Below are 18,633 nucleotides of genomic sequence, written 5' to 3'. Positions count from 1 at the left end.
TACTCTGAGGAACTGTTGCAGAGAGTCATCCTGGAGCCTGAGATGACTGACCTCCAATAACCACCATCATCATCATCCTATATACCAGGTATGAACCAACCACTGGAGAGGTTGCCCCCTAATACCCATTGATTCTAGTTTTGCTAGGCTCCTTGATGCCACACTTGGTTGAATACAGTCTGGCTGTCGAGGGCTGTACTCTCCCCTTACCTCTGCAATTCAGTTCTTTTGTTCATGTTTGAGCCAAGGCTGTATTGAGATCAGGAGCTGCTTCCCTGGCAGAGCCCCAACTGGACATCACTGAACAGATACTGCTTGGTATCGGTGATAACACCTTCCATGTCTCTACTGATGACAGTAAATTGGTTGGGTTGGATTTGTCCAGTTTTTATGTGCAGGAGTACCTGGGAATTGTCTGCATTGTCAGGTAGATACACCAGGGTTGTAACAGTGTATAGGAAGAGCTTGGTTCGGGGAGTGGAAATTCTGGGACATAAGCCTTAGTACTATTGCTGAAATGTTGTCCGAGTCTATAGCCTTTGTCACATCCAGTGTTTTCAACCGTTTCTTGATATGTGTAAGGCTGGGGACCACTGGAGGAGGCTGAGATGGATCATCCACTCAGTCCTTCTGGCTGAAGGTTGCTGCCGAAGCTTCAGCTTTTCCTTTTTCACTGGTGTGCCAGCCTCTTCCATCATTAAGGATGGGGAAATTTGTGGAGCCACCTCCTCCAGTGAGTTGTTTAATTATCCACCACCATTCATGACTCGATGTGGCAGGATTGCAGAGCTTAAATCACATTCATTGATTGTGGGATTGCTTAGCTCTGTCTGTCATTTGTTAATTACCCTGTTTGGCACATCAATAGTCGCATTTGGTAGCTTATCATGTTGACACCTCATCTTCAGGTATACCTGGTGCTGCTTCATTAAACCAGAGTTGATTCCCTGGCTAGATGCTAATGGTTGAGTGGGGAATATCTTGAACTGAGATTAGTTTGTGCTGGAGTACAATTCTGGTGCTGTTGATGACTCACAGCGTGACATGGATGCCCAGTCTGTTCAAATGTCTGTCCCATTTTAGCATGGTGATAGTGCCACACAATATGATGAAAGTTATTCTCAATGTGAAGATAGGACTTTGTCTCCACAAGGACTGTGCAGTGGTCAGCCTCACTGTCGTGGGTAGATGCATCTGCAACCAGCAGATTGGTAAGGATAAAGTCAGGTATGTTTTCTTTTTCTCTTGTTTGTTTGTTCCCTCCCCACCTGCTATGTCCTTTGAGCTGGTCAGGTCCTAAATCAGTAGTATTGTTGCTGAGCCTCTCTTGGTGGTGGACATTTTGAAATTCCCTACCCAGAGTGCCGTTCTTTCCATTGCTATCCTCCCTGTTTCCTCCTAAGTGTTGTTCAGCATGGAGTACCCAATCATCAGCATTGGGAGGACAGTACGTGATGATCAGCAGGAGCTTTCCTTGACCATGTTTTAACCTGAAGCCATAAGACTTCATTGAGTCAGTGTTGAGGATTTCCAGGGCAACTCTCTCAAACCTGTATACCTTTGTGCTGCTGCCTCTGCTGGATCTGTCCTGCAGGTGGGATAGGACATATCCAAGGGTGTTGGTGGTGCCTGGGACATTGTAAGTGTGTGTGACTTATGTAAGGCTATTGCTTGACTACTCTGAGACAGTTCTACCAGTTTTGGCACTAGCCTCCAGACTTCAGTAAGGAAGACATTGCAGAGTTGACAAGACTGCCCCTGCCCCTGCCCCTGCCCCTGCCTGTTCCAGTGCCTAAATTGATGTCAGGTGATCTGTCCGGTTTCAATTCAGATTCTGTGACTTGTGTTTAATGTATATCAGTGGATAAACAACAATTTCTAGTGCACAAGTGATGAAAAACTTGCGACCTGTGGCAGTGAAGCACAGCCAGTCAGGCAGCATCTGAGGAGCAAGAGAATCGACGTTTCAGGCAAAAGCCCTTCATCGGACATTATGAAGGGCTTATGCCTGAAACGTCGATTCTCCTCCTTGGATACTACCTGACTGGCTGTGCTTTTCTAGCACCATACTTTTCAACTCTGATTTCCAGCATCTACAGCCCTCACTTTCTCTGACCTGCAACAGTGATTACACTTGGGTGGGTTCAAAGAAGTGACAGCAATGAGTATTCCCTGGCGAAGGATCATTTTGTTGGTCCTGGATTGAAGAGATTTCCTTTTGGTAAAATGGCAAAGTGAAAAATGTGTGTATGCTGGAAATAGGATGTGAACCTGCTATCGCAACTATGTGATGAGCCATTTCAATTCTAGTCTACATTTTGGTAAACAAAGCACGCACTTACTTGATTTGGCTTGTCTTTCCTGAGCTGGAGATGTTACACTTGATTGTTTTTAATCAAGGTGACTGCTCAGCTTGTTTGTTAGACAGCATTTTGCATTTATAGTGCTTTACTGCACTCCCAGGACCTTCCTCCCAAAATGCTTTAAAGTACCATTGTTTTTCATGTTTAGACATTAGTACTATGAGATCATACATGCATTGAATGACATTTAAGCTGTTTTCTCCGACATGAGAAATCCAAACATTTTCAAATACTCAATGCATACGGGAGAGCTGTGAAAATGGCACCTCGTTATTTCACTTTTTAATAAATGTCATTGTGACATTCTCTTTTTAAAAAAAATCTGTAGATGCTGGAAATGTGAAACAAAAACATACATTGCTGGAGAAACTCAGCAAGTCTGACCGCATCTACGGAGAGAAAGCAGAGTTAAAATTTCCGGCCCACTGACCCTCCTCCAAAAGTTCTGCCAAACTTGCTGAGTTTCTCCACTGTTTTGTTTTTGTTATTCTCTTCATGCTTTTACATGAGCATAATTTGTTTGTAGTTGGCTCACTGTTTTAATCGCCTCTGAAACCAGCAAAAAACATTTATTAGGTCGCAAGCAGCACTTTTATTATTGAGAATGGAAAAGAACTTTTTTTGTACTGTCTCTTAGCTATCCATCCTTTTGGATACTGGTTTTGGATAATTTGCAGCACATGCTCCCTGCCAGTCCACAGCTGATTGGCATTGTCTCTCATCTGTTGCCAGATTCCAGTTTTTGCTTCTTCATGGCACGTGTTTGTCACCATGGAAATAGTGCAAAAATAAAGTCTCCTTTCACGCTTGTTATTGTAAAGTTTATTTTTGCTGAGCTGTGTATTGTATGTTTTTACTTGTATGTTTTCACTTGTGATGTATTGAACCTTTTGTAATCTTGCTTCAGCCCTCTCCCACATTATAATTGGATGAGGGTTTATCAGTGAATTTATCATTCTAGTAAGTACTGTTTTTGATTTGATCAAGTGCTGTCCTCTTGACTGTCCTGCTCTGTCTTTGCAGGTGTGGGGAAAAGCAGTCTGCTGCTGCGATTTGCAGATAACACCTTTTCTGGTAAGCACCCTTTTGTATGTAATGTTGATGATATTTGTGAATTTCTCTGATTTATGTACTGTTTTATCTTGGAACAATTTCTGTTCTCATGATTTGTTTTACAAAGTGCCTTTCTCTTCCTAATCCTTTGTTTACTGCTCGCTATGGCTCTTGGTAATGCATCTTCTCTGAATAACAAGATGTGAATTTAAAGTCGCACTACAACTTGAGTTCGCAAACAAGCTGAGACACTCTAGTGTAACAGAAGTGTAGTGACGAAGCCACTGAACTATAGACTCAGACTAATGCTTTAGGTGCATGGGTTCAAATCCCACTACTGCAGATGGTAGCATTTAAATTCTGTTAATGAATCTGGAAAATAAAGCTAGTCTCAGTAATGGTGCCATTAGTCTACTATCTTTTCATTATTTTAAAATCTCATTCGTTTCACTGATTATATCTTTTTTTCAAAGTGGATTTCCTTCTCTTCTGTAAGCAATTCCATACTCGGACAGCAATGTGGTTGACTCTTAACTGCCTTCTGAAGTGGCTGAGCAAGGCTCTTCAGTTCTTGGGCAATTTAGGGATGATCAGCATATGTCTAACCTTGCCAGACGTGTCCATGTTCCATGAAAGAATATGGAGGAGAAAAAGTACTGAGACACCTCAGTTTACCCTCTTAGATAAACAAAAATGACCACTGCACTTTTCTGAAGAGGAATCTGATCCTACTTGATTGTCCAGGCCATTATTTTTCTGTCAGTCTGTAACACAAAAAGATTATTTAGTCATTTACACATTACTATTAGTGCTTATTGTGTTCCAGTTGGCTGCTGGGATTCCTATGTTACAAAAGTGATTATGCTTTCTAATTCTTAAGACATTGGGGACACTATATAACTAAGTGCTTTTCTTTTTTTTTGTTGTTCTTTAACTGAGTAATCAAGACCTGGAAAGTAAATTGTTTCATCGGTTTCCATTGCATTCACTCAGACACTCGAGTCCATTGCTGGATCCTTATTCTTCTCGAGCCACAATGCTTTTGAAATTATCACCTACTCACTTCTGCTATTGTACTGAGTTGCAATCGCTTCTAGCTAATTAAGTTGTCCTGGTGACGTGAAACTTGTGTGTACACAACTGTGAGAAACCCATAGTTTATGCCAGTTTGTGACAATCAACTTGCTGGGTGTGGCTGTCATGAGAATTTTTTTTAGAAAGCCCAGGAACTTTGAACTCTAAATTACTGTGAGTACCTGTTAGCCATCCACGCACATCGTTGTCCTCTCTATGTAGTTCCATTTTATTTGTGACAATGAATCTCTTACAACTTGCATGACGCAAGACAATTTTCTAGAATGCTTTTCATTATCTCACCACTCCATTACAAGGGTATTAATGCCATTGAAATACTTTTTTTTTAAAAAGTACAATATGTGTAACAAGCCAGAAAGGAGCACAGATATTCATGAGATGATGAAAGCCAGTTTGGGGAGTAATTGAGACAAAAACTGCAGATGCTGGAATCCTAGGTAAACCAGCAGGAAGCTGGAAGAACCCAGCAAGCCAGGCAGCATCAGGAGGTGGAGAAGTAAACGCTTCGGGTGTAACCGTTCTTCACGACTGTGGTCAGGGTATAAGAGGGGTGGGGGCGGGGTGGTGAGATAGGGAGAGTTGAACACAGATACAGGGTATGGCCTGGTTGGTCGATTAGGAGGAATGAATCCAGTTGGTAGCTGGAAGGAAGGTTTGATCAGAGGAATGGAATGGAAGGGAGTTGGGGGATGGGAAGGGAGGTTATTTGAAATTGGAGACATTGACTCCTCCAGGCTGTAGGCTACCTAGGTAGAAGATGGTGTTGTGTTGGCAATGGTACTGGAAAAACATACTGCTTCTCTTCTGAACTGCTGTCATGGGATCTTTCACACCTGAACTGGCTGAGAGGGCTTCTATTTCTTTAAATCTTGATGTGGAAGTGCAGGTGTTGGACTGGGGTTGGTGAAGTGACCTGGTGAAGGAGCAGCGTGCTGAAAGCTAGTACTTCCAAATAAACCTGTTGGGTTGTAACCTAGTGTTTTGCGATTTTTATTTTTAAATCTTGTCTGTGGAGATCAAAGTCTGAGTTGAGTATGTCAAAACGGGCAGTCATCATTGTACGTGAACCAACACCAAAGAAGTGCTTGCATCTATATAAAAACTTCTCAGAAAGCTCTTGACAGCTCATCCAAGTACTTTTGCAATGTAGTCATTGTTCTGATGTAGAATTAGAAAATGGTGATAAGAACAGGTTTGGCTTTTTAAAACTACTGTGTATAGCAGCAGCAGGAGATCTAACCACCTGTGCTATTGGAATGGGGTATCTGAAGGGTGGGATCTTGGTTCAAGACCTGGTCTTGCTGCATTCAAATCTCTTATACTGTGTGAGTGAAATTTACTAATAGCCCAAACACTGATCAAGTAGCTATGAGCTTAGCCTTCCTCTTGAGACCATGCTGCGACATTTCTTGACCTCAATTAAAGACAGCATCCAAGGAACAGGAAATTCGACATTTCGGGCTAAAGCCCTTCATCAGGAATGAGGAGTGTGTGTCCAGCAGGCTAAGATAAAAGGTAGGGAGGAGGGACTTGGGGGAGGGGCGAGGGACCTATCACATCTCCATCGCCCCTCCCCCAAGTCCCTCCACCCTTCCTTTTATCTTAGCCTGCTGGACACACACTCCTCATTCCTGATGAAGGGCTTTAGCCCAAAATGTCGAATTTCCTGTTCCTTGGATGCTGCCTGACCTGCTGCGCTTTAACCAGCTCTGATCTCCAGCATCTGCAGACCTCACTTTTTACTCAATTAGAGACACACTTAAACACACATTCGCACTGTAGAGGTCACACATGACTGACATTGTCATGTTGTAAGCACATTAGTCTGTACAATTAATGCGTTTTTGATACTAGCACTTGCTCACTGCTTTATACTCCCACACGCAGGAAACTACTATGTATGCTTTTACAAACCACCTCCATCAGTGTCTGTAATGTACAGGAAGGGACAATTATAGGTTTAGTTTTGAGTGAATTCTGTCACTTGTAATTTTATCCATTTTTTGCCAATTTTCTCCCTTCTCTTCCTTTTGGCCCCACACCATTCCCCAAAAAAGTAAGGAAAAATCTGCTTTTACAACAAGTACTATAATGTTCTAGAGCGAGTTAGGTGATCTTTTGATGCATTATATTGTTTCTTCTCAATGCTTCCTATACCTGATTTATTGTTTGTGCTGATATTTGGAGGAGTAATTTTTTTTTCTCTCTTCCATTTGAGTCTTGTCAGTCCTGGTACAATTTCCAGAGAATGTGTATCACATAGTCAAAAGATCTTTGGATAATTTTGACAGATGCAGAGTAAAGATACACCATGTTGGCATTTCCTTCCTCGTCCTGATCATCCATTTCTCTGGCCTGCTGAGTTAGAGGAACATGTCCTTATTTTCTTACTGCTGGGTGGAACTCTACATTGACAGGAAATGTTGAGGTGAACTGAATATCTCTCCCTACATAATGTCCAGCCTAGTATCTGCTCAGTTATTACTGTTTTTTTGTGCAGCCACAGTGGATTGTTGCCTTGATTTGCCATCAGAAGTCCAATTTTGGTTATTTTTTAATGGTTCAAGCTTGTTCTGTGCGGTACATGGGGAAAATGGAGTTCTTGTTTATATAAACACAACACTTAATGAAAAATCCTGCCACATGCTGAAGAGGCTGAATAAAAGGCCTAATTCCTCACTTCAGGTTTATTTTGGAATTTAAGAATGTGTTGCCCAAGGCTAGTTTGCACTCCATGCAAGGGCCATCTCTGTTTTCTGCATAAGTGAGAACATTCCTCCTTGTACTTAATGTTGAGTAATTATACTGCTTTTCCTTTTATGTTCACAGGCAGTTATATTACTACGATAGGAGTAGATTTTAAGATAAGAACTGTGGAAATCAATGGAGAGAAAGTAAAATTGCAGATCTGGGATACAGCTGGGCAAGAACGATTTCGAACCATCACTTCCACGTGAGTCCCCTTTTCACTTATCTCATGTCTAATACCTTTTACTCCTGAAATTCTTATTTGAAGGCCATTTCATGGAGTAATCAACAGCATATTTGTTTACTTTAGTTGAAGAGTCTCTGGCCAAAGTACAGGTTTGGGAATCATTGTGTGATTGTCTGATGAGTCTGGCTTACTGTGAAGAGAAAACCCAAGAAAATTCTTGAGATGAAACAATTAGTTCTGTCATAGTTTACAAGTTGGGTGTGCCCATTTCCACGTGGAAGCTTTTAAAATAGTTAAAGCCTGTCTGGCAAGAGAAACTACTTGTATGTGATTGAATATGCAATAGGTGCTCTTGGGAATCTTGTTTTGATCCTTGCCAGTTGCCAGTGATCTTGACAGTGAACTTATCTGAACATGTAGTGTGATTTGTATTCCTAAGTCATAGAAAAAGTTCCCTTACGATTGAATACTCAGCCACTTGCCTCTGCAGCCTTGTTATTTGTGCATTTTCACACATGTTTGGAGAGTTTTGACCAAATTGGATCTGATCCTGTGGTGTATGCAACTATTAGAGGCTCAACGTAAGTGCGTTTTAAAACCAAGCAGTTGCTTTTTATCAACTGACACGTCTTGATTATACTTTGTTTGTGATGGACAGTCTTTAGTGAGAATTTGGTGACTATATAGTAGGAACTGAGTGCTGTGGGAAATCTGTTTCCCAATTTCAACTGTCAACTTGTCCTTCCATGGCAATGAGAATAACCTGGTAAAACTGATTCTGAAGCTGACTAAAACACAGCAGGTAGAAACTGTCGCCCTCTCTTCCCAGGGATTCACCTGATCTGTTCCTTATATTTTTGGAACTGAGAGACATGACAAAACTGTTGAGGCTCCAAGTTGATTCTTTCCTGTTATTAGCTTGGATTCTAACACTTTCCACTTAGAGCTTGAGAGATGTACAGTGTGGAAACCCTTCGGTCCAATTTATCCATGCTAATCAGATATCCTAACCTAATCCCATTTGCCAGCACGGCCCATATCCATCCAAATCCTTCCTATTCATATATCCATCCAGATGCCTTTTTTAAATGCTGCAAATTGTACTAGCCTCCACGACTTCCTCTGCAGCACCTCGCATTTATCTAAATTAAACTTCATCAGCCACTCCTCAGCCCATTGATCAAGATCACGTTACACTCTGGGGTAACCTTCATCGCTGTCCGGTGCACCTTTAATTTTGGTGTCTTACTAACTGTACCTCCTATGTTCATATCCAAACCATTTTATATAAATGACAAAAAGCAGTGGACCCAGTGCCAATCCTTGTGGCACTCCACTGGTCACAGGCCCCCAGTCTGGAAAAACAACCCTCCAACACCACCCTCTGTCTTCTACCTTCGAGCCAGTTCTTTTGAAGCCAACATATATAAATGCAGAATCGTTTTGCAGTTTGTTGAGTATTGTGTATTCTGCAGTGACCTAGAAATAATCTTTAATTAAACTGTGTGAAAACTGCACCTTTTTATTTTTAAAAATAAAGAACTGCAGATGCTGTAAGTCAGAAATTGCTGGAAAAGCTCAGCAGATTTGGCAGCATTTGTAGAGAGAAATCAGTTAATGTTTCAGGTTGCGTAACCCTTCCTCAGAACTTTTATTTATGGACTTCTATTTGGTCAATGATATTCAATTTGGAAGATTATGGAGATTGAAGAATATATGGCTTCTGATTTTTTTTTTTGTTATTGAGAGTTGAAGCTTTTCCAGAATACATATGGCTCATATCTATCAACTCCTCTTAAAATTTATTCCTGGAAATATTTTAATGTTCTAATCCATTGCTTTATGTACATTAGCCACTCTTGGCACTTTGATACTGCAACTCTCTAGAAGCATTTGTACTCAGTAATGGATATTATGTAACATGATGGGATCAGTGCTGTGAGAATGGTAAGACAGTCAAGAAGATCTTAACTTTATCTTGCTGTGTTTTGGTTTCATTGTCATTTTAATACTCTTGCCTAAAAATCGTAAATTTCCATGATTTAAATTTTATAATTTAATCTAGTCTCGAGCTTTTTAGGGAGAGACTCCTGGTATCCTCTATTTGAAGAAATGCTTTCTGATGTCACTACTCGAATGGCATAGCTCTAACGTGAGAGATATGTCACCACTTCTGGACTCTGAGTCAGCTAAATAAGATACTTTAATCAAGCTGCATTTCCTTCTGCAGACATTCATAAGCAGATATAAGATTTTAGCAACACAAGGTTATAATTCAAGAGTGTTAAGGTTTAAAACAAAATTTGAGTCGGCGTGAATATTGGTCTACGTCTTCGTGGAATCTTCATATGATGCATTCGACTTGCAGTCTGTATGATTCTCTTAATTTTGGAATTTTGTGCTCTGCATACTGTATTAGGAACTGTTTGATCTCTTATTTATTGTATGTACAGAAGACAATAACTATATCATGGCTGGTTTATCTATTTTAACAAGGATTTGGTTTCTGCTTTACAACCTCATCTATGGCCTGAGGCATGGTGACCCTCCAGTTAAACCACCAGTTGTCTCACTCGCGCTATCATTCTTTTCTCTCTTGTTTTCCTCTCCCTCCATCCCTCTAGTTTTCTCTTTTCCCTTTCTCCTGCTCTCTTTCTCTGTGGTCATCTGGAACAATGGTGACATTGTATTGCATTGGGTGGCATTCACTTTTTATTTAGAATATCATCCTACTTGATCACAGCATTGTAACGCCTGATTCACTAACATACTGTGGCTTTGGTTTTGTGACTTCACTGCAGTTCAGTTTAAGACCTGGACAGGATATTGAAGTTAGAATGAAACTAGTTCTAACAGCCAATTCAAATTGCTGCCAGCATTGTTTTGTGACATCTTTTTTTTAAAATTTGCTGTTTGCAGTTTCCATTGTCGACCTCTGTAATCTAGTGTCTGTATAGGTGCCTTCTTACAGGGGCACTCAGTTTGAAAGAAAAAGTGGTGTATTTTTGTAATTTTTTTTTGTAGCCAGTTTTTGGAGTAGCTGTTAAAAGCTTTATAAGCGTGTTCACTGGTGACAGAATGTATGTTATCATTTTATTCGTTAATAGGTTGTGGGTGTCTCTTGCAAGATCTGAATTTGTTGCTTATCCCTAATTACATTTGAATGAGTGGCTTGCCAGGCCGTTTCAGAGGGCAATCGAGAGTCACTCTCATTACCGTGGGTCAAAAATCATATATAGACCAAACCAGATAAGGATGACCGATTTTCTTTCACTAAAGGCCATTAGTGGTCTATGTGCATTTTTGATAGTTATTATAGTTACTGTTACTGAAACTAGCCACAAAGATGGGATTAGAACCCTTTTATGGCATGACATCACAAGAAATCCTGTTGTGGCAGATCATATCAAACCAGTCTCTGGCAGTTTGCAACAGGCAGAGCATTGACTATATTCAACTACTCTGAGCTTGTGAAAGTCAAGTGTCCAACATTGAGTCTGCAATTGAACAACATGTTCAAAATGAGGTTGGCATACTTTGTTAGCTGTGGTTTCTCCCCACAAATGCTGCCACGCCTGCTGAGTTTTCCAGCAATTTCTGTTAATATTCTAAACAACCCTGAATGTGCTAAGTATTACACGGACAACCACCTTAACACTATCAGTAAGACTTGCATATAATTCCCTCTCGGGGTCTGTCATTGCAGTTTTTCTCAACTAGCCCACAGTTTTGAGAGACAGCCATTCCTTAGTGTGTTCTTCCATGGCAGTGCCTAAACCAATCAGGATTAACTTTTGCTTGGTTTGAATTTAACTCAAAGCTTGGCAATTTATTGTTCCCTGGTGCATTGTCTATGGCAACATCCCCTCCAATTAGGAGGAGAAAGTGAGGACTGAAGATGTTGGAGCTCCGAATCGAGAGTGTGGTGCTGAAAAAGCACAGCAGGTCAGGCAGCATCCAAGGAGTAGGAGAATCTACGTTTCAGACATAACTCCTTCATAAGGAATGTAGGGGGAGTTTCCCTCCTTCCATATTACCTGATGTTTACTTAACAACTTTTCCTTCCAATCCTCCCACTTCCTCCAAACAAAAGGGGTAGCCATGGGACCAGCAATGCCTGCCTGTTTGCTGGACATGTGGAACAATCCATGTTCCATAGCTACACTGCCACCACCCCTTGTTTGTTCCTCCTCTACATCGATGACTGTATCGGTGCTATCTCGTGCTCCCACAGGGAGGTTGAACAGTTCATCAACTTCACTAACACCTTTCACCCTGACCTCATTCACCTGGACCATCTCTGACATCTCCCTCCTCATCCTGGACATCTCCGTCTCTGGCGACTGTCTAACCACAGACATCCATTACAAGCCCACCAACTCCCATAGCTACCAAGACTAAACCTCCTCCCACACTATCTCCTGCAAAAACACCATCCCCCTATTCCCAATTCCTCCACCTCTTTTGCATCTGTTCCCAGGATGACCAATTCCACCTTAGAAAATCCTAGATGGTCTCCTCCTTCAAAGATTGCAATTTTCCCTCCCACGTGGCCGATGATGCCCTCCAGCGCATTTCCTCCAATTTCCGCACCTCTGCCCTCGAAACCCACCCCTCTCAATGCAACAAGGACAGAACCTGCCTTGGTTCTCACCTTCATCCCACTAACCTCTGTGTATACCGCATCATCCTCAGCTACTTAAGCTACCTACAAATGGACCCCACCATCAGAGATGTATTTCCCTCCTCACTCCATGAACATTCTGGGTGGACCATTCCCTCTGCGACTCCCTCGTCAGATCCTCTGATTTAGATATTTTTTTCCCAAAAATGCTTTATATTCTGTCTTCATCCTGCGTCGATTGCTGACAGCACATACTCCTTTGATTTCTACAATACTGGAAAAGTTGAATTGGAATTCATCTACTTCCTTGTCAAAGTTGTTGGAGATTTCATTGAAGTTTTATAATTCAACTAAATGGATGTAGAATGCAGGTACCAGTGAAAATTCTGGTTGAAATTAACTTGCCTTTCTGATTTAGTGTTGCTTTGTCTGCATTTTCATTATTGTCTAAAGTGAGGGCAAATAGGAGAATTATATATCTTTTATGAAGACCAACCATTTGGACGCTGGTCATGAAAAGATCTTGTACAAAGGTGTGTTTAGCTGTGCCTTTTGATAGTAGTTGTGGAATAAAATGCAAAAACTGGAAAACAAAATCTTACTGCCATATGTATGAAAGCAATTCTCAGCTTCAAAAATATTAATGTTGTCCTGTTCCTCAACACAATCCCACAAATAGAAATGTAATAACTCTTCTTCATACTGAGGCAAGAGTGCTACCATTGAACTCATGTTGGAGAATAACGCAGAAAGGTAACTGAACAATCACGAGGGGAATTAAAGGCATTCTAACCTAGTTTTGAGGCATTCTTTGGTTCAGAATTAATCCATCTGATATACTCGTAGCTTGAACATAGTCATAACACAAAATGGAAAGCAGCATTTTCACAACTAATTGCTGAATTATTAGAATGCATGTGTATCAAAATATTTTGTAGATAAAGAGTACTGATTACTGCCTTCCTCTGTCTCATCTAGCAAGAGGAAATGGATAACCTAGATGAAATTTGTGTCAAATTTCTTACATACAAATGTGGTCATGCAAATTCGGGCTGATTGGTATCAATATGCATTGAAAACAACTGTCCTCTAAGATGATCATAGTTAATCTTGCAGTAAAGTATCAGCTTCTTGGTGTTCATGCAGTGTATTTGTGGTGGTAGTGGGCACTATTTTCTGCCATTCTTTTGCATTTAAGTTTCTCTATTGGGCAAAATGCAGTAATTCAGAGGTGAGTAATTCAAATTCTAATTGGCCTATTTCATATTTTTCCTATCTTACTGCAAATGATAAGCTTACCATTTAGTTGCTTCAAAAAGAGTTTCAGCACTTTATTATCAGACTCGCAGACACTTCATTCTCATTTTCCACAATGGGTTCAAAGGCACTCCCTAACGTAGACATCCGCTGATGATAACCACACTTGTGCAGTTAACAGGAAGTTCAGTCTCCACTGGCGTGTGTTCTGCTGACTCCAGCCAGTCGCTGGGCCGACCCTTCATCTTCTACATTAGTGTTCAGGCTAGGAGTGGAGTTAGAAAGTTATCCAGAATAGCAAATGAAGATTTAGTTTTTAACAATCATTGAACTGTTAGGTTTATTTTAAATTTCAATAACACAGGCTGTAATTATTAGTCACAGTTTGGTTATGTATGGTAAAGTACATGTACATTAGGGCCTGAGCTGGGTTCAGTTCTTTTCAAGTTGAACTGAAAGTAGAAATGTCTGCTGTCACTTCAGCAAAATTTTAAAAAATAGATTTTTTAATATTACAACAAATTCAAAACAATACAAATAATGCCAAAAAAAAACTCAAATGTATAAATATAAAAATATTTTTAAAACCCCACTTAATTTATAGATTTAATTAAGTGATTAACAGCAAACTGATAAATAAAAATGCAGCTGAGCAAAGCAAAACACTAACTCTAATATCAAGAGCATTAATCTTAGCATATGTGCACAGTAAAGCACAATCATTAGGGCTGCCACTTCTTATCAAAATTCTCAGTTTTGTGGTGTACCATGCTTGTAAGAAAATTCAAGGGGATACACTCCATAGCAATCTTATGCCAACCCTGGGGGATTTTCGTGCACCCAACCTAGCAAGATATTTTCTCCTTCTGTGCAAGAAAGAATGTTGAAAAGTTATTTTACAGGAAATACACTGGGGCTGGCCAAGGAGAAGAGCGATCTTGTCCTTCTCCACCCTTTCACCCAAAATCCCCTCCATTGCACCTGCTACAGCACTAGAGTATGTTTGAAGCCTACCACAGGAGCAGAGACGATGAGTTAGAGTGCCCGTACTAACTTTACACTTGGCATGTTGAAGATACTTCTGGTTTAAATTTTGACAAACTATCTGGAGCCAACTCGTCCCTGTGGAGAATCTTCAATTGTAAAGCATGGGTCCTATTGCAAATTGATATCTTGGTGCATTTTCCCAAATAATTTCCTATCTCTCTGAGGAGACTTCAATGCCTAGGTCTCTCTTCCACACACCTTGCAGAGTCGATCAAACTCATCTGAGGGGGTGTTCCCCCCCCATTTGTGCTGACAGAAAGTGTACTCTTAGCACCCTCCTCACTGTCGGATTTGTAGGGATCAGTCAAAAATGCAGTCTTTTTGAATAAAATCCCCAACTTGAAAAAAGTAAGAGGTCCCAGCCAGATAGCTTGTATTTCCACGCTAACTGATCAAAAGATATCATTGTATCTCCCTCCAAATAAATCATCCATGCAAGACACACCCCTAGGCTGCCTGAATCCTGAATCCATCATCCCAACTGAAAACCTGGCATACCCACAATAGGTGTAATAAAAGATATTTTGCCAATATTGCCTTCCTTCTGCCAAATTGCCCTCCATGCTTTAACAGTATTGATAACTATTGGGATGTGGCAATATTCCTTAACTGTCCTCATTTTATCCACAAACAGCAAATTAGTAAGGGGGCACTTTGGGTGTGAGGTTTCGATATCTAACCATATTGAAAAAGGGTCTCCTCATCATTCACGGAAGACAAAAGTGAGCTTAGTTGACAGTTTTTCATGTCCAGGAGATCCATTCCCTCCAGTCTGTGAGGCAGTTGCAGTTTAGCCGATTTAATAAGAGGCCGCTTATGATGCCAAATAAAAGAGCTGAACCAGACGTTCAATCTCTTGAATGTTTGCTTCTCGAAAATCGAGGGGAGATTGTACAACGACAGTGTAAGGGTGCAACAAATTGGGGGGGGTGGGGGGGTGGAGAATATTCATCTTAATCAGAGCTACCCAACCTAACCATGAGACCATCTTTCAAGGTCTAGTTTGATTTTGTTGATTAGTTGAACAAAATTAGTTTTAAACAATCGCTCACGAACTGGAGTGATGAATATGCCCAAATACATAGCCCTTCCCCACCACCAACCATGACCCCACAAATGGAAATCGAGATTTGCCCTCAACACCTAGTAGCTTTGTAAGACCTCTGATTTTGCAAAATTAATCTTGTACCCCGAAAAGGTGCTCAACGAGCTGATGCATTGGATCAGGCAAGGCATCGAAACTGCTGGATTTGTCAAAAAATGAGGAAATGGTCCACATACAACGAAATCTTGTGTAATTTTGGCCCCACTTCTGCAGCCGATTTATATTGGGATGTCTACGAATGGCCTCCGCCAGCGGTTCAGATCACCAATGTGAAAAGCAACGGCTAAAGGGGACAGCTCTGTCTGCTGCCCCTAAAAATTGCTGGATCATACCCTATTGGTAATGACCGCAGTGAGAGGGTCACTATAGAGAATCTTTACCCATCTTATAAAGGCTTCACCCAAGCCAACCTGCTCAAGAACATAAAAAGGGTATGGCCACTCAACTGGGTCAAATGCCTTCTCTGCATCTGGGGAAATCACAATCCCTGTGTTGACTGTTGTTGACAACAGCTGAAAATGTGTTGCTGGTTAAAGCACAGCAGGTCAGGCAGCATCCAAGGAACAGGAAATTCGACATTTCGGGCCAGAGCCCTTCATCAGGAATCAACTGTTGTTGACAACATGCTTGAATTAAATTAAGCAGCCTTCTAACATTATTGGAGGATCTGTGGTGCTTTATGAAGCCCATCTGGTCATCTTTAACAATTGAAGGTAACACTGTCTCCAGCCTTAACGCAAGAGTCTTGGAGAGGATTTTAAAGTTAGCATTTAAGAGTGAAATGGACCTGTAAGAAGCACAGTCCTCTGGAAGCTTCCCTTTTTTAAGAATTAAGTGAAATATTGGCTCCTCTTAGTGATAGCGGGAGACGACCGTGACTGTACAAGTCATTGAGCATGTTGAGCATCAGGCCTGACATTATGCTTATAAATTCCTTATAGAATTCGCTGGGAGGTCCATCAGGACCGCGTGCCCTTTCACTCTGCAGATGCTTCACAGTCTCCTGCACCTCTTGCTCTGATAAGGGGACATTGGGAAAAAACTCTTGTTCGGTGGTCACATCTGTGAGCTCCAGATCCCTGAAAAAGGACTCTATCTTGGCCTGCCTCTCCTCATAACCCTTAGATTGGTATAATTCAGTAAAATCTCTGGAATGCTGCATTAATCTTTTTGCAATCACATGTTAGGTTCCCAGACCCTTGCCAGTGCTTGAGGGGCACTCCTTTTCCTAGCAAGATATGCTAGGTACTTGTCCAGTTTGTCACTCTGCTCATATAACTTTTTGTTTTGGGAAAAGTAAGCTCTTTGCTGTTTGTGTGAGCACGGAATTCAATGCAAATTGCAGCGCTGTAATCCTCTGTAGCTTTGGCCAATGAGGGCCTGTCAAAGTAAGCCTTCTCAGCTGCCTTCAACCGTGCTTTAAGGAAACGTTGCTGCACACCCTTCTGCTGCTTCCTACTGGTGGAGTAGGAGATAACTAACCCTAGGCACCGGCTTCGGCAGTTTCCCAAAGGATGGACTGGCTACTAACCAAGTCTGAATTAACATCTAGGAATGCCCTAGACATTCTTACAGAAGTACTCCACAAGCTTATTATCCTTGGGGATCCATTAACCAGTGCCTCTGACCTACTAGAGTGTCATTAGTCTTCACCAACAGGTACACTGGAGCATGATCGGAGATAGTTAGTTAGTTAGTTATATTATCAATCGTACAAGATGCCACCAAGTGCAGGGTTGCCACAGGGGTCAGAAAAAACAATCCTGATGTGACAGCTGTGTGGATTGGGGAAGAAAAAAACGTAAAATCCCTGCCTGTAGGGTGGAGACTCCTCCACATATCCGCCAATCCTAATTTCACACACCGATCCACTAATTGTTTAGTTTGTCAGAGGGTATCGGATGGGGTTGAGAAACCTGTCTACCATGGGATCCACACAACAATTAAAATCTTGCCCCCCTATAATGATATGCCAGGAATCCAGTGTGATCAATTTAGAGAACACCTCAACCAGAAATTTGAGAGGATGGGATGGAGGTCATTTAACATTCAAAATACCATATTCTTCCCGTTTATCAGCACTTTGAGGATTACAAACCTGTGTGTGTCTTTAACACACTCTAGTAACTTAAATGGGAGAATCCTCCTAACCAATATAGCCAGTCTCTTTCTTCTGGTATTAAAAGATGAAAAGTAAACCCGATCAAAGCCAGTTTGCTGTAGTTTCCTGTAATAAAGCAATATCCATCTTTTCCTTTCTAAGACTTGAGAATACCTTTTTCCTCTTAATTGGTGAGTGACTCCCCTTGATATTTCAGGTACACCATTTAATCAAGTCATTAGCCATAACATTCTGCAGCAACATTTAGATTTCAGAGAGGAGGAACTCAACTTACAAATCGTCGAGCCTTAGTATCGCAAGATGCATCGAATGTAAAAACTACATAAACTAAAACCACCACAGCAGTTAACAAACCTACAGAGCTATCAAAGACTATGTACAACAAAAACCAAAAAACAAAACATATAAAGCACCAATGGTGCTGAATGGGGAAACTCTCCCCCTGCCCAAAGGGGGCATCTACACATCCCAAAACCCAACTTCCCATCCTGCTGCTAGTACAGCAGCCAGGGCATTTAATTACCTGAACCAGGCATAAACTGCCCATAAGTAGGTATCTAGCCATCCCAACCATTTTCTGTTCTCCTAGCTAGAGCTGCACCACAAACACAAGCAGAAAAGAAAGAAAATGCACCGTGGCATAACAAGAATGTGAACAAAGAAACGTTGAAAGAAAAAAAAGGTAAGTACTTGATCCATCCTTTTGGTATAACTGAACTTAGAAATTGAAAATACACATCCCAATTGCCTCCGAACATAGTTTGGTCCAGATTATTACCAATAAATAAAGGAAAAGAAAGCCCCAACCAGACTTGCTCCTTTATTTAAAGAAAAGTAGAGACATACCCAAACAACGCTACTATTTGTACATACTAAATTGTTCAGATTAAGTTAATTTGTCCACAAAGTCTCCTCTCTTCTCCAACTTGTCAAAGAGATGTACAGACCCATCTAAGGTGATCCACGCACCACCGGATACCTCCGAGAGTACTGCATCCTGAGCTCCCTTCGTCTTTTCTTGGTGCCGTCATA

The 18,633-nt window shown here is 41.1% G+C and overlaps 1 protein-coding gene across 2 annotated transcripts in view; it reads left to right on the top strand.

Annotated features, from left to right (window-relative positions):
* rab35b (RAB35, member RAS oncogene family b) overlaps positions 1 to 18,633 on the top strand; it is a 60,124-nt gene that overhangs the window by 15,711 nt on the left and 25,780 nt on the right. For both annotated transcript variants that reach the window (XM_060843784.1, XM_060843783.1), the window contains exons 2-3: positions 3,387 to 3,437; positions 7,341 to 7,464. In XM_060843784.1, the coding sequence (XP_060699767.1) occupies positions 3,387 to 3,437; positions 7,341 to 7,464 (175 nt within the window). The remainder of the gene's footprint in view (positions 1 to 3,386; positions 3,438 to 7,340; positions 7,465 to 18,633) is intronic.

This window comes from Hemiscyllium ocellatum, chromosome 24, assembly GCF_020745735.1.
Source record: "Hemiscyllium ocellatum isolate sHemOce1 chromosome 24, sHemOce1.pat.X.cur, whole genome shotgun sequence".
Classification (NCBI taxonomy): Eukaryota; Metazoa; Chordata; class Chondrichthyes; order Orectolobiformes; family Hemiscylliidae; genus Hemiscyllium; species Hemiscyllium ocellatum.
The sequence above is the reverse complement of the archived record's forward strand: the minus strand, read 5'-3'. Positions and strand labels throughout refer to the sequence as shown.